General features: G+C 42.6%; 1 protein-coding gene across 11 annotated transcripts in view; it reads right to left on the bottom strand.

Moving 5' to 3' along the window:
- Hdac4 (histone deacetylase 4) overlaps nucleotides 1–24,469 on the bottom strand; it is a 260,113-nt gene that overhangs the window by 70,280 nt on the left and 165,364 nt on the right. For 9 of the 11 annotated variants that reach the window (XM_050163036.1, XM_050163037.1, XM_050163040.1 and 6 more), the window contains one exon: nucleotides 15,489–15,639. In XM_050163036.1, coding sequence (XP_050018993.1) covers nucleotides 15,489–15,639 — 151 coding nt within the window. The remainder of the gene's footprint in view (nucleotides 1–15,488; nucleotides 15,640–24,469) is intronic. The other 2 variants (XM_050163038.1, XM_050163043.1) reach the window with 1 other exon arrangement.

The following is a 24,469-nucleotide window of genomic DNA, read 5'->3' as shown; positions in this document are numbered from 1 at the left end:
TACTCCTGAAAGCAACAGGTTAACACTGAACAGAAACATGAGCAATAGAAACCAAGAAAAGGATAATGCTTGTAAACACACTAAGTATCTTTACAATTACCAATAAAGGAAGTGCCCTGTGGCATGGTGGGGGCAGAGAACAAGTCCACAGAAGAGCTACTTAAAAGAGAAATGCAAGCCCAGATATAAAGCAAACTTAATATCACTGCTAAACATATGAAAAATGAAATAATCACTTTCACCATTACAATGATATTTTTATTATTATTATTATTATTATTATTATTATTATTATTATTACTACTACTACTACTACTACTACTACTACTACTACTACTACTACTACTACTACTACGGAGGATGCTGTTGACCGACCAGATGATGGTGATGACATCAGTGGTGAAATTAACAATAGAGACATAGAGGGTCACCTCTCTCTTTCCATGCCCAGAAGGACGAGGGACAGGAAGTTACATAGGTAAGCATGGGTTTTTGGTATGCAGGATGAGAAAGGCCTGTAACTTTCCACAAACCACCACCTGCTAGCACCTCTCCTCACAAAATGGGAGACTCTATAGCAGTTACTGAATCCAAGAGAGCTCACAGAGCTGGTCCTGGGCTGAGCCTTGTGGGCCACATCTTCACCCTGACTCCATAGCGTCACTTGGGTGAATGGTGATGCGGGACAGCAGCCAGGTGGCGAGGCTAAAGTTTTCAGGGTTCAAGGTTCAGCACTGACTTGTCCTGCGGAAGACACCATCAAAGCAACCGCAGAGGCACAATTTCTGAAGTTCAGAAGGAATCCTCTTGATTCTTGGGTTCCACAAGAGAATTCAAAAGTAAAGTTTTGTTCAGCCTACTCTGTTTCATTACTGCTGGCTCAAGCTCTCTTTCCACATATTTCTCTAATAGAGGAAAAGTACTAGAATCAAAAACATAATAATGAATAACAATTGTATTCCTATTCTTTTAACTATATCCATACTGATTATCACTTATCCACAGGACAGATTTTCAGAGCTCCTGAGATGTGTCAGCACTGTCCCAACCAGTGGTGACAGCACTATTCACATACCAGCAGGCACCAAGGTGAGGTCTGAGTAAGCAGTCAATCCATGTAGAAAGAGCAAAGAAATAGCAGACCTGGATGGTGATGGGGTATGTGGGTAGGCCCATGGGAGGGCAGGAGACCCAGCAAGCTGGGCATAGTGTTGACCAGCCTGGCATGCAGGTACAACTTGGCTTCTACCTGATACTCTTTCTCATCTTTCCTATGCCTGAGGGGAAGGCATGGATTCACAAATAGGACAAAGGATCACCCTTAGGATTGGGTGACCGACCTCAGACCCTAGACTTGTATCTGTGTCTCTCTAATGCAGTGCTGAAGATGAGTCCAGGCAAGGCATGGTGAACAACAGGCCGAGTGCTCTGTCACTGAGTACCACCCAGCCTGGCATCACTTGCAGCCAAAGGCACATCATGATGCCATGCTATCTGCACTTTGCCCAGTGCTTGGAACTAAATGGCTAGCATATACTTCAGATTCCCAAGTGTCTCCAAATGGGAACATGGCTGACAAAGGTAGTGCTGTTGTTACTGAGAGGGAAAATGCATGTACTCTTATGAACTCACTGTCAGTGAAAGGAAATTCATTATTTCTTACCAATAAGTAAACTGAAGAACGATTAAGAATTAATGTTTAACACTGAAAATGTTTAAAAATGTATACAAGATTCATTAAATAATGAATAAAGTCAGTTAAACAAAACCTTAAGAAAGGAGATAATCAACACTTTGCACTGGTTTTTCAAACGTTTAGAAACTGAAGGTGCCTCCTGCCATTTGCATGTGATGGCATAAACAAGAATCTCCTTCATGGCTGAGCTGCCTAGGCCCGACATAAGAGCATCTCCCAGTGTTGGTCTGTTGGCTGCTTTCTCCCCACAGAACAGCATTCTTAGGGCTTCGAAGCCTATGCAAGCTTGCCAAAAAACTCAACTGTGCAGTTTATTATTAATAATAAAACCTGACCACCCAAATCCACAAAGTGAAAACCATGGCTGCTGCCTGTGATGGGACTGGAGTGCAGCTGAGAACATTCCAAAACCAGGTCAACAAAGGGCGGGGCTTAGCACACAGCACAGAAATCGTTTCCGACTCATAAACAAACCTGAGATGTTTTCTGAAGTCGTATTCTATGAGCCTTGAGATAATATTTTTATTGGACCATTTTCGTAAGCTCTGAGAAAGCAATTTAGACTGAGTTGCTTTTCAGCAACTAGAAAAATTGTTATTTGTTGGTTGGTTGTAGCACAGATTGACTGGTTAATGTTAAAAATTTGAACTGTAATCTTTTAATAAATAACCACTATTTCCCCTACTCCAAAAACAACAGCAGCAAACCTAGTAAATAGGATACACACTGAGGCACACATGAACCATGAACGAGGGAGAGTGGCCAGTCCCAGAGCTGGGATGAGTCCAGCCTAGGCATTGTGCCAGTGGCACTGGGATGTGTGCATGTACTCTGTAGGGCAGTACCACCCTACATGCACACAGCCAAGTTCCTCACAGACTCCTATGAGGACAAGGTGATCATTTCCCAGCAGAAGGCAGCCCTCCAAGAAGAGCGCTAGGCAGGCCACGAACCGCCTTCCTTGGAGCCGTAAGGATTGTCTAGACCTCAGCATTCAGCACTGGCTGCGCTTGAGAGCTGCTAAGGAGTCTAAAAATGAGATTACTGGCCTCAGATTCACTGCAGGTCAATTCACTTAGAGTGGCTGCCCTGAAAGTGACAAGTGTCAAAACAGTCAACTACAGAGGCCAAATCTGCACGTGCTACAGTTAGTTCCCAAGAGGTCTGCACTTCACCTCAGAAAGGCCTTTAGTTGCTTTAAAGAATTTGCTCCCTAAGGGCACAACTGAGTGAGATATGACAGTGTCTGGGTACATTATTAAGGTTTAGCACTTCCTTCCAAAGAGTGGCAAGGAAACTACCTTGAAATTCTATCAGCTAAAGTGAAGAAGATTAAATATGTTCATATTTCAAGAGTGGAACATCACATTACTGATGATTCTAAATGTTAATTTTGTACACAAAACAATTTCTTAGAATTTAGAAATCATGAAATAGAGAAGTAAACTGACAAGAGAGTAAATTAGCAATGAACTTAAAATATATGTTTTGAAACCATTAATTTTAAAAATATACAAAATTACACTGGCATATTAGAATACTTCTCTATCTAAATTTAGAATTAATTTGACATAATAACAATCTTTACACTAAAGATAAGTTTGAAAGTGAATTCAAGTGGATTAAATTTATTTGACAGTCATTTAGTTCCTTTTAAAACATAAGAACCTTGTTTTAGGAAAGTCCTATTTGTAAATACTTCTAATCTAATGAGGATTCATTAAAGGCAAGATGTCAATTATGCTACCTAAAGCTTACACTAAGGCAAACCCCCAAGCCTAAATATGTTCCTTCAATGCAGACAAGATGCAGATCACAAAAAGAATAAAGGGAAGGAAGAGTACAGAGAGGTGAGGACACCAGACTATATAAGGACCACTACTTCGGGGATCTGAACAGGTTAATCAGGTCAAACCTACTAGGAATGGTCAGGAGACTTGCAGGCTTCTACAGTCTCTGCTGGCAGCCCAGGGACACTGGGGGATCTGGGATTCAGGGTTAAACTAGAGAGAGAGAGCCAGTGGATGGGCCACCTTGGCCAATGGTTTCTCTTCAGGTATCCATGGATCAGAGAACGGGTGGCCCAAGGGGCCAGGGCAACAAAATCTGGACTGCAATGAGAAGGATGGACCCAGGAAGCCTCACAGGCTCTGAAGCAGGCCCCAGAGAGTACACCTTCTATGTTTAAGTAGGCCTGAAACTCACCTCTGATCAGCTTAGAACCATGCACCAAGATGATTAAAATGTTTTAATGCATCTGGGTAACTGCACAAAGCAAAGAGGAAACCCAGTCTCTAAGCCTGTGTGTCACTGATTCTGAACCATATCTCAGCTTCTCATTCATAGACCAACACTAGGATGAGACACTCTGGCAATGGGAGGGGGTGTGAGAAGGGAGGAGCAAGCGCAACAGGGACGAAGACCCAGCCAGAGGGGCTACACTAAAATAACTGGACGGCAGAAATCCCATAGAAACTAGCTATCTAGCAAATTAAAATCCATGAGGTGAGTTTAACAGTAGCTTATGTCGCAGGGAAATTTCAAATTAGTACAGTGGTTATCTGACTAGAATAAATTATCAAAAGGAAGCAAACTGAAAAAACATAGGGGTCATAGAAAATGGCTAATGTGTGAAACTAAAGTCTCAGGTTCACTGAGTGAGCGAAAGGGCAGTATTTTTTTCTGGGATAAAAGATGAGACTAGTCAATTCTAAGATTTTATAAAAAGATTAAATCATAGATATAAGACTATGAATACCAAGGAAAACAAAGAAAACTGCAGTTTAAAAGTATATCTGAGAAATACTACAAACAAAAGGGACTCTTTTTATTTTTTGGTTTTTGAGACAGGGTTTCTCTGTATAACAGTCATGGCTGTTTTCAAACTTGCTTTGTAGCCCAGGCTGGCCCTGAACTCACAGTGAGCCACCTGTTGCTGCCTCTGCCTCCGCCTCCTGAGTGCTGGGATTAAAGGTGTGTGCCACCATTGTCTGGCTGAAGAGAGAGTCTTAAAAGTAGCCAGATAACCTAAATGCCCCTCAACCGAAGAATGGATAAAGAAAATGGGTTTCTGATCCTACTGCACGTACTGGCTTTGTGGAGCCTAGGCAGTTTGGATGCTCACCTTACTAGACCTGGATGGAGGTGGGTGGTCCTTGGACTTCCCACAGGGCAGGGAACCCTGATTGCTCTTTGGGCTGACGAGGGAGGGGGACTTGATCAGGGGAGGGGAAAGGAAACGGGAGGCGGTGGCGGGGAGGAGGCAGAAATCTTTAATAAATAATTAATAAATAAATAAAAAATAAAATAAAAAAAATGTGGTATATTCACACAATGGAGTACTACATAGCAGTAAAAAAGAAACTATTGACATCTTGAAATTTGCAGGCAAATGGATGGATCTAGAAAACTTCATATTAAGTGAGGTAATCCAGACCCTGAAACACAAATATCATAGGTACTCACTCATAAGTGGTTTTTAGACATAAAGCAAAGAAAAATTATGCTATAATTCACAACTACAGAGAATCTAGAGAGACATACATGGATCTAATGTACATGGAAAGTAGAAAAAGACAAGATTGCCTGAGTAAATTGGGAGCATGGGGACCATGCTAGAGGGCAGAAAAGGAGGGAGGAAGAAGGTACGGGAGTGGAGAAAATATATAGCTCAATAAAAACAAACAAAAAAGTAGCCAGACAAAAAGACTACCTCTTAGCAAGGAACAACAGGAATTATAGCAATTTTTAAAGGGAATAAGATCTTCAGAGTGCTAAGAGAAAATAAATAAAAACCTAGTAATATATACGCAGTAAAATTAACCTTCCAGGATTAGGAAAATAACATTTTAGACAAAAATTCATCACCACTAGATTCCATTAAAGAAACTTACAGAAAATCATCCCAGGTGAATGTCCACATGTGGACATGCATCCAACCTGAAAATAGAACTGTGAATCCTAACTGAATCAGTAACACTCTTGAATTTAAGTGAGATTAGATTTGATGGAGTCAAGTCAGCTATGATACCCATAACTGTGATCAGTAAAGGAATGGCAGAATAATAGTTTCCAAGTTGGTGGAAAAGAAAACTACATCATTAAATCTAGAGTAAGAAAATGGAACAAAAAGAGGTTAATAATTAGAGTTTGTAAAGTATACTGACATACTTAAGTACAAATATATCAGTAGTTCTATCAAATATAAATGAAAAACTCACTTAAAGACAAATGTTAGACTATATATGAAAACTTACTGAATACAGATACTGTTGTTCTTAGAGGAAAATTTATAGCTTTACATTCAGATTTCAGAAGAGAAGGTCGGAATCATTCATTTAGATATGTAACTCACAAAGCAAGAAAGTCACAAACCCAAAGAAAACAGAAATCAGGGAAAGAATAAGGTTAGTAGAAAAAATGAAATAGAAATACATTCATAAGACTTTCTATAAAGCCAAAACTAGATTCCTAAATAGACTAATATAACCGATTAAAAAAGCCTCTGGAGAGACTAAAGTAGAAAATTAATGGAACCAAACAACCATCAATAAGAGACGGTGCAAACATTCAATATTAAGGATGTAAAATGGGAAAGCACCACAGTTCCTACTGAACAAAGAGAAAAGGATGCTTAGCCCAAGGGCAGCACTGTCATAATGCCAAGCCTAGCAAGGCATTTCAAGAAAGAAAACACTCGCCAATATCTCTTGCAAATATAGTTGCAGATATACAAAATATGAGCCAACCAAGTGTATATAATTCTGTATGGTCAAGGTGAGAGAGGTTATTTATTATAAATGTCAGATAGAATTTCTATTCAAATAGATATTTACCACATTAACTAAATATGTTAGAAAAAAATCATATGATTACCTCCAAAAAGTGCTGAAATGAAAATCAATACCCATACATATTCAAAGTTATAACAAACTAGCAAAGGAGGGTAACTTGGTAAAACAAATAGGTAATGATTAATCCCTCTGGAAAATGTGGCCTGCACCAACGAAAGGAAGCCAAACTGCCATCTTTAACCCATCATTCTAATGGAATCCTAGCTAGGTCAGTCAAGGAAAAGATGAAAAAGACACAAGGGCATTGTGATCAGGAGGGAAGAAACAAAACTGTCAGTATTTATGGATACTTCTATAGGCTGAAAACCTGAACTACCCTGCTGATAATTAGAACATGAGTTTAGCATGGTTGCTGGGCACACAATCAAGAGTCAGCAGGTTGCTAACTGCCTTTCAAAATTGTCAAACCAATCTATACATAATAGTGTTAAACCAATCAGATGGCCTGAAATATGCCTGCTAAACTGCACGCAAGTCTCCTCAATACAATCCTAATGTTTTGCTAAGAAAAAAGTTAAAAGGCCCAAAGAATACTGAGAGGTTAGGAATAATCAATGCTATAAAATATCACATCTCACTTCCAGGATAAAGAGTCAGTCCAAGTATCAGGCAAACCCAAGACATGTATGGATGGCAATAACCAATTTCAAGACTTTTCAGTGAAAACACTAAGTGTCAAGAGCAGGAAAGTTGGTGGTGCAACCCCACTGCTCTGGTGCAGACCCCAGCAGCTAGCCAGCAGATGAGAGACTTGTGGGCAGACCACACAACAAATGCTACCAACCACTGAGCTTGATTCCCACAAGAACCACTCCGATGCCCACCCCTACCTGTGGACAGTCCTCTCACAACAGCAAAACCCAAAGGGAAACACATACACACACACGCTACCCCCATGACCACCACCAAAACAAACAAAAAATAGGAATCAAAAATAACTGGTCATTAATAACTCTTAATATCAATGGACTCAATTTGCTTATAAAAAGACAAAGGGTAACAGAATTGATATAAAAGCAGGATCCATCCATTTGCTGCATACAAGAAACACACCTCAAATTCAAAGAAAGGTAGTACCTCAGAGTAAAGGGTTAGGAAAAGATTTTCCAACCAAATAGATCTAAGAAGCAAGCTGTTGTAGCTATCCTAATGTCTAACAAAATAGACTTCAAACTAAAATTAATCAAAAGAGATGGAGAAGGACATCTTATATTCATTGAAGGAAAAATCTATCAAAATGAGGTTTCAATTCTGAACATTTATACCCCAAATATAAGGGCACCGACATTTTTAAACGAAACATTACTAAAGCTTAAATCACACATCAAACCCAACACATTAATAGTGAGAGACTTCCAACACCCCACTCATACCAATGGACAGGTCACCAAACAGAAACTTAACAGAGAAATAAGGGAACTAACAGATGTTATGACTCAAATAAACTTAACAGATATCTATAGAACATTTAGCCCAAACACAAAGGTACCTCCTGGAACCTTCTCTAAAACTGACCGCATTCTCAGTCACAAAGCAAATATCAATAGACACACTAGACATGCGTGCATGCACGCACACACACACACACACACAGAAATTGGAATGACCCCCTGTATCTTATCATATTTCCAATGGGTTAAAGTTAGAAATCAACAACACAAACTACAGAAAGCCTACTCTCATGGAAACTGAACAACTGTCAACTGAATTACCACTGGGTCAAGGAAGAAATAAAGAAAGAAATTAAAGACTTCCTGGATTTCAATGAAAACGAATGCACAACATACCCAAACTCATGGGACACTATGAAAGCAGTGCTAAGAGGAAGGTTCGTAGCACTAAGAGCACACATAAACAACTTGGAGAAATCTCACACTAGCGATCTAACAGCAGACTAAAAGCTCTAAAACAAAAAGAAGCAGATTCATCCAGGAGGAGTACAGCATGAAAAAAAAATCAAACTCAGGGCTAAAATAAACAAAATAGAAACAAAGAGAACAACACAAAGTATCAGAAACAAAGAATTGGCTCTTTGAGAAAATCAACATGATAAATAAACCCTATCCAAACTAACCAAAAGGCAGAGAGAGAATATCCAAATCAACAAAACAGAAATGAAAAGGGGAACATAACAACAGACACTAAGGAAATCCAGAGGCTCATTAGGTCATACTTCAAAAACCCAAACTCCACAAAATTGGAAAATCTAAAAGAAATGGACAATTTTCCAGAAAGGAACCACCTACCAAAATAGAATCAAGACCAGATAAACAATTTAAATAAACTTAATTTAAATAAATCCCTAAGGGAATAGCAGCAGTCATTAAAAGTCTTCTAATCAAAAAAAGCCAGGGCCAGATGGTTTCAGATGTTCAAATAAGAGCTAATACCAATGCTCCTCAAATTGTTCCACACAATAGAAACAGAAGGAACATTACCAAATTCTTTTTATGAAGCTACAGTTACCCCGATACCGAAACCACACAAAGACTCAACCAAGAAAGAGAATTACAAACCATTCTCCCTCATGAACATTGATGCAAAAACACCCAATAAAATACTGGCAAATTGAATCCAAGAACACATAAAAAAAAAAAAAATCATCCACCATGGAACAAGTTGGCTTCATCCCAGAGATGCAGGGATGGCTCAACACATGAAAATCAATGTGATCTACCATATAAATAAACTGAAAGAAAAAAACAATATGATCATCTCATTAGATGCTGAAAAAGCATTCAACAAAATCTAACACCCTTTCATGATAAAGGTCTTGGAGGGATTAGGGATACAAGGAATATATCGAAACATAATAAAAGCAAATACAGCAAATCAACAGCCAATATCAAATTAAATGGAGAGAAATTCAAAGAAATTCCACTAAAATCAGGAACAAGACAAGGCTGTCCATTCTCTCCATATCCATTCAACATAGTACTCGAAGTTCTGGCTAGAGCAATAAGACAACAAAAGGAGATCAAGGGGATACAAATTGGAAAGGGAAAAAAAAATCAAACTTCTGCTATTTGCAGATGATATGCTTGGATACATAAGTGATCCCAAAAATTCTACCCGGAAACTCCTACAGTTGATAAATATCGTTAGTAATGTAGTAGGATACAAGATCAACTCAAAAAATTCATTAGCCTTCCTATATACAAATGATAAAGAAGCTGAAAGAAATCAGAGAAATACCACCGTTTAAAATAGCCACAAATAATATAAAATATCTTGGGATAATTTTAACCAAACAAGTGAAAGATCTAAATGACAAGAACTTTAAGTCTTTGAAGAAAAAAATTACAGAAGGCATCAGAAAATGGATAGCTCTCCTATGCTTATAGGATAAACATAGTAAAAATGGAAAACTTAACAAAAGTTGTCTATAGATTCAACATAATTCCCATCAAAATCAGAACACAATTCTTCAGAAAGCTTAAAAGAACAATACTCAACTTCATATGGAAAAACAAAAGATCTAGGATAGCCAAAACAATCCTGTACAATAAAGGAACTTCTGGAAGCATCATCATCACTGATGTCAAGTTCTACTATAGAGCTATAATAACAAAACCACCTTGGTATTGGCATTAAAACAGACACGTGGATCAATGGAATCTAACTGAAGACCCTGATGTAAATCCATACGCTTGTGAATGCCCGATTTTTGACAAAGAAGCCAAAATTGCACAACGGAATAAAGAAAACATCTTCAGCAAATAGTGCTGGCATACCTGGGTATCTGCATGATGAATGCAAATCGATACAAACGTATCACCCTGCATAAAACTCAAGTACCAGTAAGATCAAAGACATCAACATAAATCCAGTTACACTGAACCTGACAGAAAAAGTGGGAAGTAGCCTTGAAAGCATTGGCACAGGAGACTAACTCCTGAATATAACACTAGTTGCACAGACACGGAGAACAATAATTTTTAAATGGAACCTCCTGAAACTGAACTTCTGTAAGGCAAAGGACATTGTCAATAAGACAAACTGACAGCCTATAGAATGGGAAAATGTCTTCACCAACCCATATCTGATAGAGGGATGATCTTCAAAATATATAAAGAACTCAAGAAACTGGACATCAAAATACCAATTAAGCCAAATAAAAAATCTAAACAGAATTCTCAACAGAAGGATCTCAAATGGCCAAAATACATTTAAAAATTGTTAAACATTCTTAGTCATCAGGGAACTGAGATAACATCTTATACCTGTCAGAACAGTTAAATCAAAAATACTGATGATAGCTAATGTTGGAGAGGATGTGGATTAAGGGGAGTGCAAAACCACTGCTGGTGGGAGTGCAAACTTTGGGAATCGGTATGTCAGTTTCTCAGAAAAATGGGAATCAATCTACCTCAAGACTCGGCTTTACAAATCTTGGGTGTATATCCAAAGCATGATCAATCACATAACAAGGACACTTGCTCAAGTATGTTCATAGCACCATTATTCATAATAGCCAGAACCTTGAAACAACCAGATGCCCTTCAACCGAAGAATGGATAAGGAAAATGTGGTACATTTACTCAACGGAGCTGTACAAATCAATGACCTCATGAAATTTGCAGGCAAATGGATGGAATTAGAAAAAAATAAATCATTCTGAGTGAGGTAGCACAGACCCAGAAAGATAAACATGGTATGCACTCACTCATAAATGGACATGAGTAAAGTACAAGATAACCAACTACAATTCACAACCTCACAGAAGCTAGATGACACAGAGGGCCCAAAGAGGGATACATGGATTTCTCTGGGAAGGGCAAATAGAAGAGATCTCCTAGGTAAACTGGTGGTGAAAGTGGGAGGGGGGGCTGGGAGATGGGAACTTGAGGGAGAGGGTTGGACAGCTGGGCATGGGAGGCAGGTTCGGGATGGGATGGAGGGGGAGTGTAAGGAAAGAGGCATCTTGATGGGGGGGACACATTTTGGGGTGAGGGAGAAACCTGGCGCCAGGGAAACTCCTAGAAATCCACAAGGATGATCCCGGCTAAGACTTCTATCAATAGTGGAGAGGGTGCCTGAACTGGCCATCGACTGTAATCATATTGGTAACTACCTTAACTGTCATCAGAGAGCCCTTTATTCAGTAACTGATGGAAGAAGATGCAGAGATCCACAGCCAAGCACTGGGCCAAGCTCTTGGTAACCTCCTGAAGAAAGGGAGAAGGCATTATATGAGCCAGTAGGGTCAAGGACATGATGGAGGAACTCACAGAAACAGCTGACCTGAGCTCATGGGAGCACATGGGCTCTGGACCAACAATTAGGGAGTCTGCATGGGACCGATCTAGCCCTTCTGCATGTGTGTGACAGTTATGAAGTTTGGTCTGTTTGTAAGGCTCCTAGCAGTGAGAGCAGGACCTGTCCCCGGTGCTTAGTTGGCTTTTGGGAACCTAGTCCCCACGCTGGATTACCCTGGCCAGCCTTTATACAGCGGGGGGAACTTGGTTCTACCTCAACTTGTTGTGCTATGCTATGTTCAAGCCCATGGGAGGCCTGGCAGAGGAGTGGGTGAATGGGGAGGGGGGAAGATTGGAGTGGGGGGGCAGAATAGGAGTAGAGGAGGGAGAGGATACTGTGGTTAGTATGTAAAATAAATGAAAAAATGTTAATTAAGTAAAAAAAAATTGGAAAGTAGGAAGATTAGCATAGTGCTCAGGCTCACTTCCAAGCTGTGGTGACTAAAACTACAAGTACTGGTGCAATGACAACAAGGACTGATGTCACCAACAGGAAGCATGGAAACACATGGGTGCAGACATCAGTTCTCAGAGATACCTGAGGGGCCAGATGCACATCCTAAACTACGCAACACACATACACCAGCTCCAGCAGAATGGATGTCCACCCAAGTGGGAAACTACTCAAATATGCTGCAAAATGAGTTAGGAGAAATGAATAGTTTCTAAAACACAATGTAAAAGTATACAAAGAAAACTGAGGAACTGGACTAAGCTAGAACTGAGAATCTTGTGCTTAACAAACACCATTATGAGTAAAAAGTCAGCACTCGGAAGGTAGAAAGGAGTTGACAATGCACACAACTCACAAGGAGCTCTGCTCCACAACACATAAGAAGTAGCTCCACACCAAGGCCAAGGGAGCTCTCTCCCCTGAAGCACAGGCAAAGGACCTGATTGAACACATCTTGGAAGGAGAGCTCTGCCAGGCCAGTCAGAGGCTCACACTGCACCTCAGTGGCAGCCAGGGGAAAGTAGCACTAGATGCCAAGGGACTACTGAGCTGGATTAAGATGACTGACGCAGCAGTGCCGGGAAAGGCTAAAGACAGGTAGGCCCAAAGGCCTGGCAGTCCAACTGCCTTTGCTTGGGTTCTTTGCTGAGTGTATGGTCCCTAGGTGCTAGTATGCCAGCTCCCAGGTTACTCCTTGTTGTCACAGACATATCTGTCTGCAACTTTGTATATCACATGCCAAAATGATTCTCAAACAATGTCAAATAACAGACTTTACAAGAATGTTTTAAGCATATGCATCTTGTTATGTGGTACAGATGGAGATTAAAATTCATACAAAAATTTGTTACAATGATTTGTAAAGATGGCTAGTCATTTTCAGTGTTTGCAGATAAAGGATTTTGGGGGTCTGTCCATGTGCTGTTTGAATGAGAATTGCTCCCCATAGGCTCATGTATGGTGATGCACATGGACATTATGGAACCTTTAGGAGGTACAGCTTTGCTAGAGGAAGTATGTCACTGGGGAGGTGAGCTCTGAGAGTTTATAGCCTCATCCTACTTCCTGCTCATCCTCTCTCCCATGTGTGGTTGAAATATGATCAGCCTGCTTCCTGCTTCTTTTGTCTTGCCCTAATCTTCCCTGCTACAACAGACTCAGACTCTGGAATCATAAACCAAAATGAACTCATTTTTCCTTTAGTTGTTTCTGGTCATGGTATTTCCATCCTTGCAACTGGAAGTACTAATACAGTCTCCATGGTAGATTTAAGCAATAACGCATTATCAATGGCCTCTCGGCTATTGTCAAATAGGGCACTCCTTAGGGTGGTCAACTACATCAATCTCTGTATCAATAAGCAAAACTATGAGAAGAGTGAGCCTCAAAGCCACATGTAGAGAGCTGCATGGAGCCGCACCTGATGGTGCTGGCTCCCACCCTCTGTGATCCCGAAAGCGAGTGCTCTCTATGCACCAGTTTGGACTCAACAACAAGTACTGGAGCTGAGATAAGCTGGAGCACAGACCCTACAGGGCTGCCAGAGAATGCAATGCAGCTGTGGGGCAAGGCTAATCCCCTGATCTGAGTGCCTACAGCTGCTCTGAGCATGAGACCTTCAGGAGTTCCTGATGGCCAAAGAATGGTTTCTGGTGGGTTTGGCTGGGGCGTGGCTATCTCTATATAATCTGCCCCTGAACACAATAAAGGGGGCATTCTTGGGGAATTCGAGGATGACTCGTGTCAATTTACTCATGTAGCTAATTTGTCTAGAGAATTGTCTAGATATCTTTTAGGTAATTGGCCTGATGAATTCAAAAAACTGGAAAAGCTGCGAGTGGCGATTGCGACTGCAAATTCCACACGTATGGATACCAGCCTGGCCGAAGGACTATCCTCCTGGATCACTACAGCCATGGGTCATCTAAAGGAGTGGGCAGGAATAGGAGCCCTAACAGGCTTAATGGTGCTTGCCTCCCTGGTATGCCCATGGTGCATTTGTCACATAAGGGTTTCACAGCATCGCAATGCAGTTATGATCATTCAGGCCTTCACGGCCATTGAAGCAGGACAGTCCCCTCAAGCTTGGTTATTTATATTTGAGCACAGGATGCGAGGCTTGTGCACTGCACTTGAGGTCAGAGAAGTCGACTTCAAGAAGAGCAAGTCTGATTGCGTGTGGGTTGGTGTCTAACTTCCACCTCTGTAAAAAGACACCAGACAGGTCTAGTGTTCTCTGAGTGGATGACACCTGGACAGACACTAGTACATGTTCCATTTTTAACAGAGATCAGACCTCTACTCTTGCCTGTTGCTTTACAAAACAAAAAGGGGGAACTGTAGAGAGCTGCATGGAGCTGCACCTGATGGTACTGGCTCCCGCCCGCCCTTCGCGATCCCAAAAGCGAGTGCTCTCTGTGATAATCAGCTCCTGGTGTGGCTAAGGCCTGACTCATCCTATTATCACGCAATGATCATCAGCTGCTTGCATATGCGTGGACCTATGGGCAGTGCCCACCTGGCAATCCGGGGTTGGTAGCCCATGCCTTTTTAAGGGCTGGGAGAGGTTTGCCCAGGAGAGAGAGAGAGAGAGAGAGACAGAGAGAGAGAGAGAGAGAGAGAGAGAGAGAGACAGAGACAGAGAGAGAGAGAGAGAGAGAGACAGAGACAGAGACAGACAGAGACAGAGACAGAGAGAGAGAGACAGAGAGAGAACAAGGTCCTGAATAAACTGCCTGCAAGAAGAGCTCCAGTGTTGTTTTACTTGCTGGTTGAGGCAGGCGTGACAGCCACACATGAATTGTACCCTCATCTACAAGTCCACCTATAGGCTGACACCTATTTCAGGGACACTTACAAAATGTATCCAAAGAAAACATAGGGAAGACCTCAGAGTCGGAAGGCAATATTTACAGCTTTAATATTCTGTGCATCTGCAAAAGGTTCTGCCAAGTAGTCTCAAGATGCCTGAGTCAACATGGGAGCCCCAGAATGCCCCTGAACTGAGGCTGATACTGAGTCCTTCCTGACACCTGGATAAAGTCAAAAGCAAGGTCACTGGTTTGCCTTTATGCCCAATGAGAGTGACCCAAAAGACATGGAAGACACTGATGACTCCTACATGGGGTGACAAGCCCCCCAGAGCTGCCTGGGGCAGCAGCATAGGCAACAGAGGCAGTGGTCAGGTGGGGGCGCCCTGAGTCCTCACTGTGCCCACCAGCACTCACTCTCTTTGCCCTTCTCCTTGTTCTTGAGCTGCTGCAGCTTCTGCTCACGGTGCTGCTTCTCCAGCTCCTGCTCCTGCCGGTGCCGCTCCAGTTTCCGCTGGTGCTCCAGCAGTTCCTGCTGGTGCTTCATGGCCAGCATCTCCTGCTGCTGCTGCAGGCAGAGGAGGACAGAGGTCAGAGTCCTGGAGACCCACGGACACCCAGGAACCAGCCCACCACTCCCTGACTAGGGTTCCCAAGGTGCCACCTGGCCTACCTGTCCATTCATCTAAGGTGGCTAGAGGAGGACAGGTTGCCAAATCCTAAAATTCCTCTTCCCTTTTAAGGACAAGATTCACAGATGAGTCTTGGATCTGTGCATAGTACTCAGGAGGAGTAGGTGACCTTGTTGAGTATAAATGCTCTTTGAGTATATCCCCAGAGAGCTGAAATAGTGAAGGAGTTTGTACAACTGCTGGGCATTTTATTAGACATGGAAGAATTCTGAAATTCTACCTTAGGGGTTCATCCACCAAGACAACATATTAAGAGTATGCCTGGAACACAATGGCAGGCCCAGATCTAGAGTAGGAAAGACCACTGTGACATGACAAAGATAAGAAGCTGGTGTGGGAGCAGAGAGATGGGGAGGAAAGTGAAGGACACAAAGATACGCATTACCTACCCACATGGAAATGTACTTCATAGCACACCTAAGGTCTCAGCATCTTTATACAGACATTGGAGATTCAAAATATGACATGAAATATTCAAAATATGGCATGAAAATGCAAGGTCCATATGAGAAATAGTTAAATACAGAAGGTAAGGAAGAGAGACGGCAGAATTTGTGATACATAGATAAACTATAGGTGAATACATACTGTCATCAATTCAGAAGACTGTAGCAACCTGCTAACTACAGAGGCCATGGCACAAAGAAAGTAAGGATTCTTAGACATGCTCAAAAAAGAATGGGAAAAATGCTTGCCCCTACCAATCAAATCCCTGTCATTGTACTGCAAAAGGTAAACAAGAACCCTGCCTCCCGCCTGAGCATCTAGCCTATCAGGGTCTCTTACTTCAGCAGGGCCATTGGCTCCTCTTCCCTTGGCCTAAGAACTGTTTCTAGCTCTCATTGCATTAGTGGGTGGACACCCTGTAGGCATGGGTACTTTTATGGTGTTGCTCCCTCATGGAAAGAAGAGTGGCAGGGAGCGGTGATCAAGAAATTGGTAATCAGCCGGGCGGTGGTGGCGCACGCCTTTAAGCCCAGCACTCGGGAGGCAGAGGCAGGCGGATCTCTGTGAGTTCGAGGCCAACCTGGTCTACAAGAGCTAGTGCCAGGACAGGCTCCAAAGCTACAGAGAAACCCTGTCTCGAAAAACCAAAAAAAAAAGAATTGGTAACCAGGTGGCCTGTGGGGGAAAAAAATCTGGCACCCTTTGTGCAGTATGGAGACAGTGCAGAACAGGACATGCAGCCACTCAAGATTGTACAGGCCACCGCACAGAATACAGCCATGACAGGAAACCAACCAGTGCTTGGATCTTTGGAGTACTTTTCACTTAGAGCCCAGGAGGAGCTTGTGATGCTAATCTGCTAAATTTGCTTGCCAATTTGACTACATCTGGAAGCAACTGAAATCCTAAGCTGTTGGGCCTTCCTGTGAAGAATCTTCTTCTTCTTTTTCTTTTTTGAGACAGGAGACATAGTCCTGGCTGTCCTGGAACTCACAATGTAGAGCAGGCTGACCTAGAACTCAGACACTTCCTTCTCCAGAGAGTTGGGTTTAAAGGTGTGCACCAACATGCCTGGCTTTGTGAAGGATTTCCTAATCAGATTATTTGAAGCAGAAAGACCCACCCTTAGCGTGGCTGCCCACACTAGGAGATGGAAGAAGGAAACTGCTTTTGCCTGCTTGTTGTCACTCTCACAGCAAGTTCATCTGTCCTGCTGCTGACACATTCATTTCTTTGGCAGTATTAGAACCTACTTCTTTGGGATTCTAACTTGAACTGAAAACTAGGAATCCTCCAGGACTTCTGTGCCAGTCTGGGCTTGCTGAGACATTCAGACCTACAAACTGAACAACTACTACTTTCTTGAACTTTTGTTTTGAGGGTACCAGACCACAATCTGCAAGACAATCTACTAGCCCCCCGCCCCTCTTAAAATACATATATCTAGTGTATCAGCCCTGTTCCTTTAAAGATCCCTGACTGAGAGAGCAGTTCAAAGGAGGAAATTGAGGTGAAGGTTTTGTCACCTAAGCAGGGTTTTAATGATGCCCACATGGGCAAACAGCTAGGCCTTCAACCTGTGCATATGAACTAGCACACAAAATGTGTGCTTTCAGTGCATGAGTGTGAAGATGGCTGACTTTCATGGATGCTGCCTCTCGTGATCTCCAGCAAGGCTTTATGGAAAAACAGACAGGGTGTACCCAAGGCATGTCCAAAATGGTATTGGGTAACTACTCAAAAGAAGAACCTGGCCAGCATCCAGGCACTGCAGGCAGTGCTGTGTGTACCATGCCAGCTCCAGGGAGTCACCTGGGGAATCCTCCCCAATCTAGGAGGAAGCCAGAAGGTTAGTCCACCCACAGTTAACCTAATACACACCTCTCAAAGTCCATGCTTCCAAAAGTGTCCAAGCTGCACAGAGGCTTAGACTGTATCCTTCTCTAGACACAGGCCTTGCAGCTCAGTGGTTGGATTTCCATGTGAAGTTCAAGTCACGTCACATCAAGAATGTGATGGAAAAGTGATAGCAATTGCATAATTTTATAAGGTGAACATTCTTTATCCACTTCAACAATCAAGCCTGTGCACCCCAGACATGGAATACAGGCACTGAGCCACTGAAATTACTTTTAGTGAAACCTAAGAACTTCATGAGCAAAACAAACAGGACCACCAGCTTACTCATGCCACATGCATAATACTGGATGTGCTAGGCACTGCCCTGTGGGTCTAGACTGGGAGAGTCAGGAAATTCTCAGGTTGCTATATCTACTACAGGGGCTGAGGCTAGCCCTAGACCTTAGAACACAGACAGCAGTTCTGTCCTCACCTGTGCTATGTCTCCACAACCTGCAGAGCAGGTATCCCTGACCTTACTTCCCTGTTGCTATGGAAGCAGTCTGACACTAGAGCCTCACAGAACTTCTTAGAGCTGGTCCAGTTGCAACTTTAGTCACCTGCAGGAGCTCCATACTCCCTGTCTGAGGGGATTTGCAAGGGCTCTCGTTAGAAAACCAGCTATATTTATAATAAACATGTTCACTAAGAATGTTTATGGGGCAATGGTTATTTGTAGTTAGGAGAGGGGGACAGGCACTCCCACAATAGCTCAGGAAAGGGAATGGGAAAACATTGGAAAACTGTGTCCAGGCAGGGGTGGGCCTGCTCAGAGTACCTTTTCCACAGAAAGGCCACTTGCAGAAGGCCTCATATTGTGTCCAGCACCACTGAGTACAGGAGGAGCCATCTGAGGGTCAGCAGGTCAGACTGTTGGCTCTCTGGTTTATATTTCCAACAGTCACTAAAATGGTCTTCTGAGAGACAGCATGCTTCTGAAGGCTGTGAGGGGGTACAGCAGACAGGAGAAATGGGCAGGCCAGCTGCCTGGCCTGACTGGCCTGCCTTTTGCTAGCTGCCTTCTTCATGCTTCCACTGGGCTGCAGGATTGCTCCACAATGAAGATCAATTGACTAGGGGCTGAGACAACACTCTAAAGGTCTGGTGTGAGGGTGGTAACTGTACTTCACCATCTTTACCTTGAGTCTGATTTTGAAAGATGTCCCCCAAAACGAATGTATCTTACAAGATAGATAAGTGTCACCCTGAAGTCAAGAGAAAGATGTCAGGGAGACACAACCTCACTGGATGGATGGGATGAGAGACCAAACCCAAGAGATTTACAGTCTCAAAATAATATCTTAAGTTAGCCATCTTTGTTGCTAGCAAACAGTATGGATAGGTCTAACACTACTTGGGATCTAGGTTTCTTCTGGCCATTTGTACCGAGAACTGAACACAGTTTCAGGACTTAGAAAATAACTTCAGAAGAGTGACATTTTCCTATTCTTTATAGGAAAATCAAATTACAATACTGTACACCAAAAGTAAAGGCATGGAGATTAAGCCATATCCTCTATTAGCTTCATTCCAAGAGATTGTTGCACCCAATCATTTTGGGGAAACACCATGGACTATAGGGCTGCCAAAATAACATCTGCAAATAAGGAAGTTTCGAGAGTGCTTAAAGGTGGAATGGCACCTACAAGCTGTCACGAGACAACTGGCATCAGTTGCTACCTGCTTTAATTAGCTTTAGAAAGTAAACATGGTGGCATTTTAAAAATAACTGCATAATTAAGTTTATAATCATTCATTCCAAAAAAATAGCCCCATATACCTAGCCTTGTTCAGAGTCACCAAACTTGGGAGCGAGTGGGCCACTGCTAAACAGACTCACAGTACTCTCTCCCTTGGAACCAAGAGGGAGGTGAGTTTCCTGCTACAGTCACAAAGACACACAAACCTGAAATTCATGAGACACAGAAGTCCAGGAAAACTGTATCACAGTAAAGATTCTAGAAGACGAATAACGACCAGATTCCCAAAGACACCCCACAGCCACAAAGCTGGCCCCGTCAGAGTGTCACAACTTCAGACTATTGAGATGTTCTGCACTTGACAGTCACATAGCCAGGGCAGAATGGACTAACCACATCTGTGCTCTTCAGTCCAGCACAGTTAGGACACTCTTAACAGTGACCCTCTGCACCTTAGGACCCTTTGATCTTAACTTTTCTCCTGATCACACACAATAATCTGTCACAAGGCACTCCTTCCTCAGCTCCCCAAGGCAGGGCCTGTACTGTCCAGGGAGAAGGCTGACATACATGTAGACACCATTGGAGTGTAGAACTCAGTCTATAATAGGCCTTCTGGAAGTGCTGATTTTACAGTGGGTAAAACCTAGCTGTCTGCACTTAATAACTTACCACCATGAACATGGCAGGGGAGAAATGCTAAGAAGAGATCTTGGGCAGATTCAAACATCAACACCATGAAACAGTTTAAAATAAGAAACCGCAATGTGGTGGTTTGAATGAGAATGGCCCATAGGCTCATATATTTGAACACTTGGTCTCTAGTAGAACTGTTTGAGAAGGATGAGAAAGTCTGCCACTAGAGGCCGGCTTTGAGGTTTCAAAACCCCATACCATTCTCAGTTAGCTCTCTTTGCCTTGTAGACTGTACCTCAAGATGTGCCTTCTCGGAGCTGCTCCAATGCTATGCCTGGCTGCTGCCACACTTCTCATGACAGTCATGGACTTGCCCTCTAAAACTGTGGTCCCCCAATTCGGTGACAGAGAGCACAAAACACTGTATTCAGAGCAGCCAGGTGGCAAACCTTTTGCAGAGGAGGCTACTGCTGTTTGTCTCATAGTGTACAAGTGCCTACAGTGGGAACAGGAAATATTTAGAGCTCTTCTATAAATTGCCTTGGTTATGGTGTCTTATTACAGTAATAGAAAAGTGAGACGCATGGCCTAATTTTTTCTAACAAAATCAGCAATGGCAGCCCTACTATTCTAATCAAAACTTAAACCAGTTCGCTTTTAAGTCAATGCTCAGTTTTGACACTGATGGGGACCAATCAGGAAGGAGAGAGAGAGGAATGCTGGTACTGAGCTTACTTTCTCCTTTTTTATTCAGTTCAGGACCTCAGGCTGTGGAACAGAGTTGCCCATATTTAGGGTGTATCTTCCCAATTTTCAATGAGCACAATCTAGAACTCCACCACAGACATGCCCAGATGTTTATCTCCTAGGTGATTCCAGGTCAAGGGTGTCTGATTAAAAGCAATACCAAGGGGCTGGAGAGATGGCTAAGCAATGAAGAGCTGAGCCTTCCAGAGGACATGTATTCAATTCCCAGCACCCACATGGCAGCTCACAACTGCCTATAACTCTAGTTCCAATGCTTATGACACCCTCACACAGACATATATGCAGGTAAAACACCAAAAGACATAAAATAATCATATATATAGGAAAGTAAGCCAGGTGGGGGTGGTACAACCCTTTACCCAGCACTTGGGAGGCAGAGGCAGGTGGAGCTCTGTGAGGTTGAAGCCAGCTTTGTCTAAAAAGCGAATTCCGGGACAGGCTCCAAAACTACAGAGAAACCCTGTCCCAAAAAACAAAAACAAAACAAACAAACAAAAAAAAAAAAACACAAAAAAACAAAAAAAATTACTCCACACGTGAAACTAAGCATAAGCAAATCATCTTAAGCTCAGAACATCTAGCTCAGCAATAGAGGAAATCTAGACTCAACTAGACTCAAAATCACCCATAGACATTAAACCAACTTCTTCACATTACTGGGCCTCAAGAGAAATACTGTGATGTGGGATTTCTCTCTGTATGCTGTGATTATCATTAATGAATAAAGAAAACTGGCTTGTCCTGTTGATAGGGCAGAACTTAGGTGGGGGGGGGGGAACTAAGCTGAATGCTGGGAGAAAGAAGGGCGGAGTCAGAGAAACGCCATGGAGCCACTGCCAGATTCAGACATGTCAAAACTCTGCTGGTAAGCCACTGCCATGTGATGATACACAGATTAATGGAGATGGGTTAAATTAATATGTAAGAGTTAGCCATTAAGAAGCTAGAACTAATGAGCCAAGCAGTGATTTAATTAATACAGTTTCTGTGTGATTATTAAACTAGCCGGTGACCAGGAACCAACAAGCAGCTTCTTCCAAAAATAATGTGTGGTCAGATTTGTATAGCCCTGTAAGCATATTCAATATTTTCAGTGAAAGCTGACCATTTTGACACTTAAGGACAGACTCCTACACCCAACAGCTGGTCTGTATGGTCTGAAGAATGTTCTACAATTGCTATGCTTGTTGTTTTGAATGAGTGAGTTTAATAACTATATAGAAAGCAAAAGGATAAATAGCAAGTAGCAAATAGATAGAAACAACAAATAGACAGACTGTAAACGCACAGCATCAGAGAAAACACCAGTGGGGAAAGCCCCACTTAGGCAGTCAGAGTTCCCAACTAAGGATGTCTATAGTGGAGCAAAGTGTCCCTTCCCCTTGGGTAAGGTTTCCAATAAAAGAATAAACAGTGGCAGACAGACACCATCAAATTCTGCTCACCACATCTAGCAGAAACCAACTGGGGTACTGGAGCTCCTGATTGAGCTTTCTCTCCATGACTAACTTTCCAGTTTCCTGTTCCCTCTGCAGGCACTTGTACATTAGGAGAAAAATAACAGTGGCTTACTCTGCAAAAGGTTTACCTCCTGGCTGTTCTCAACATAGTATTTTATGTTCTCAGTCATGGGGGCTAGGGTGGGAATCAACCTATCACCAGACAAGAGGCACTTTGAGACTAACATGTTTGGGTCTGAAATGAGAAAGGGAAACCCACTTTCAGAGCCAGATTTTAAGTGAGCTCACACAAAACATGGCAATTTACCAGTAAAATGTATATGGCATACCCCCTTCACATGTTGAATGTATGGCCCACATGCCTGATGTGGGATTTCATTCCGTATGCTAAGAATAAGTTTTATAATCATTGGTTATTAAAGAATCTGTTTAGGCCAATGGCTTAGGAAAGTAAAGCCAAATGGGAAATCCAAACAGAGATATAGAGAGAAAGTAGGCAGAGTCAGGGAGACACCAAGAAGCTGCAGAAGAAGAAAGACACCAGAACTGGTTAAATATGCCTGAGTCATTGGCCGAACAGGGTCGTAATTAATATAGTTTCTGTGTGATTATTTGGGTCTGAGTGGCCGGGAAATGAATGAGCAGTCTCTGCCTACACCTGCTTGTTTCCCAGAGTGAATATATGCACTGATGTTGTCTTCACAGCATGCTCCTGGCCATGGTACCTTCAATTCTCACCCTTTGGATGCCAGCAGTGACAGAGGTTGTCAGTGAACCTAGGATAGTCACACATCTGATGGCCAGAGTCAGCAAAGAGTAGCCAGAGAAGGGCCACTGTCACCTCTGTTATGAGCCAGAGAGACCCAGTTTGGCTAGATGTCATACTTAACATGTTAGCATCATGGACTAGCGGAAGAGAAAGAAAGTTGCCACACTATAGATAGGAGTCAGTAGGGACAGGCCAGCTGGCAAGAGTAGCAGTGTAGCCCCTATGGGCACAAGCCCACATGCTCCCCACCACCACTGTGGGATTCAAGCCAAGCTAAGCAAATACATAATCGTTCTTCCCTTTCACTACTGCACACAGACTTTTGCTACAGATGGATTCTTCAAGATCGTGAGTGTCTGTGATGGTACAGTCTATACCAGCCCCCAAATCAGTCTGTCCTGGAGTACAGCTGGCCTGCCTGTTCCCACGCATTCTGTACTGTGAAAGACCCACTGGTCTACCCAGAGGTAGACTAACAGTCTCCTTGCCACCTATCCTCATGTTACTTAAAAAAGATAACACTGGAGATAAAACCAGGATAAGTCAAGCACACTCTGGAAGAAAGTGAAATCCAAGTCTGTGGCAGAGTGTGAGGAAGAAGAGACAAGATAGCCAGACTGCTGTGCTGAGTCTTGTCTGTCTTGACAGACCTGGACATTTGTTTCCTTAAAGCCACCAAAGCTCAATATGCATGCTGTTCTGTAGCTATACTCAAAGATACTCAGAGAGCCTTTAAGGCAGAATCTCATGTGCTTTCCTAAGATAGGCACAGGGCAGGCACCATTATGCTCTTTAGCTGAAACATATAACAGAGCAAAGAAATAAAGTCATCCATGGGTGTGAAGCTGTTGACTGGCAGGGTATATGTTGTTTGTCCAGGGTTTGTAATGGAGCATTTGGGATTAAAATGTCCCAAGGCTCTCAATAAAAAACCATTTCCATCTCCACTCACTGGACCAAGTGGCTCAAATCCAAAAGCAATCTCATTATAGTACCCTGGAAACAATGTATCCTTCCAGGCATACCC

Source organism: Alexandromys fortis, unplaced genomic scaffold, assembly GCF_014885135.2.
Source record: "Alexandromys fortis isolate MF-2015 unplaced genomic scaffold, M_Fortis_MF-2015_v1.1 scaffold_139, whole genome shotgun sequence".
Classification (NCBI taxonomy): domain Eukaryota; kingdom Metazoa; phylum Chordata; class Mammalia; order Rodentia; family Cricetidae; genus Alexandromys; species Alexandromys fortis.
This window is presented reverse-complemented; position numbering and strand designations above follow the sequence as displayed.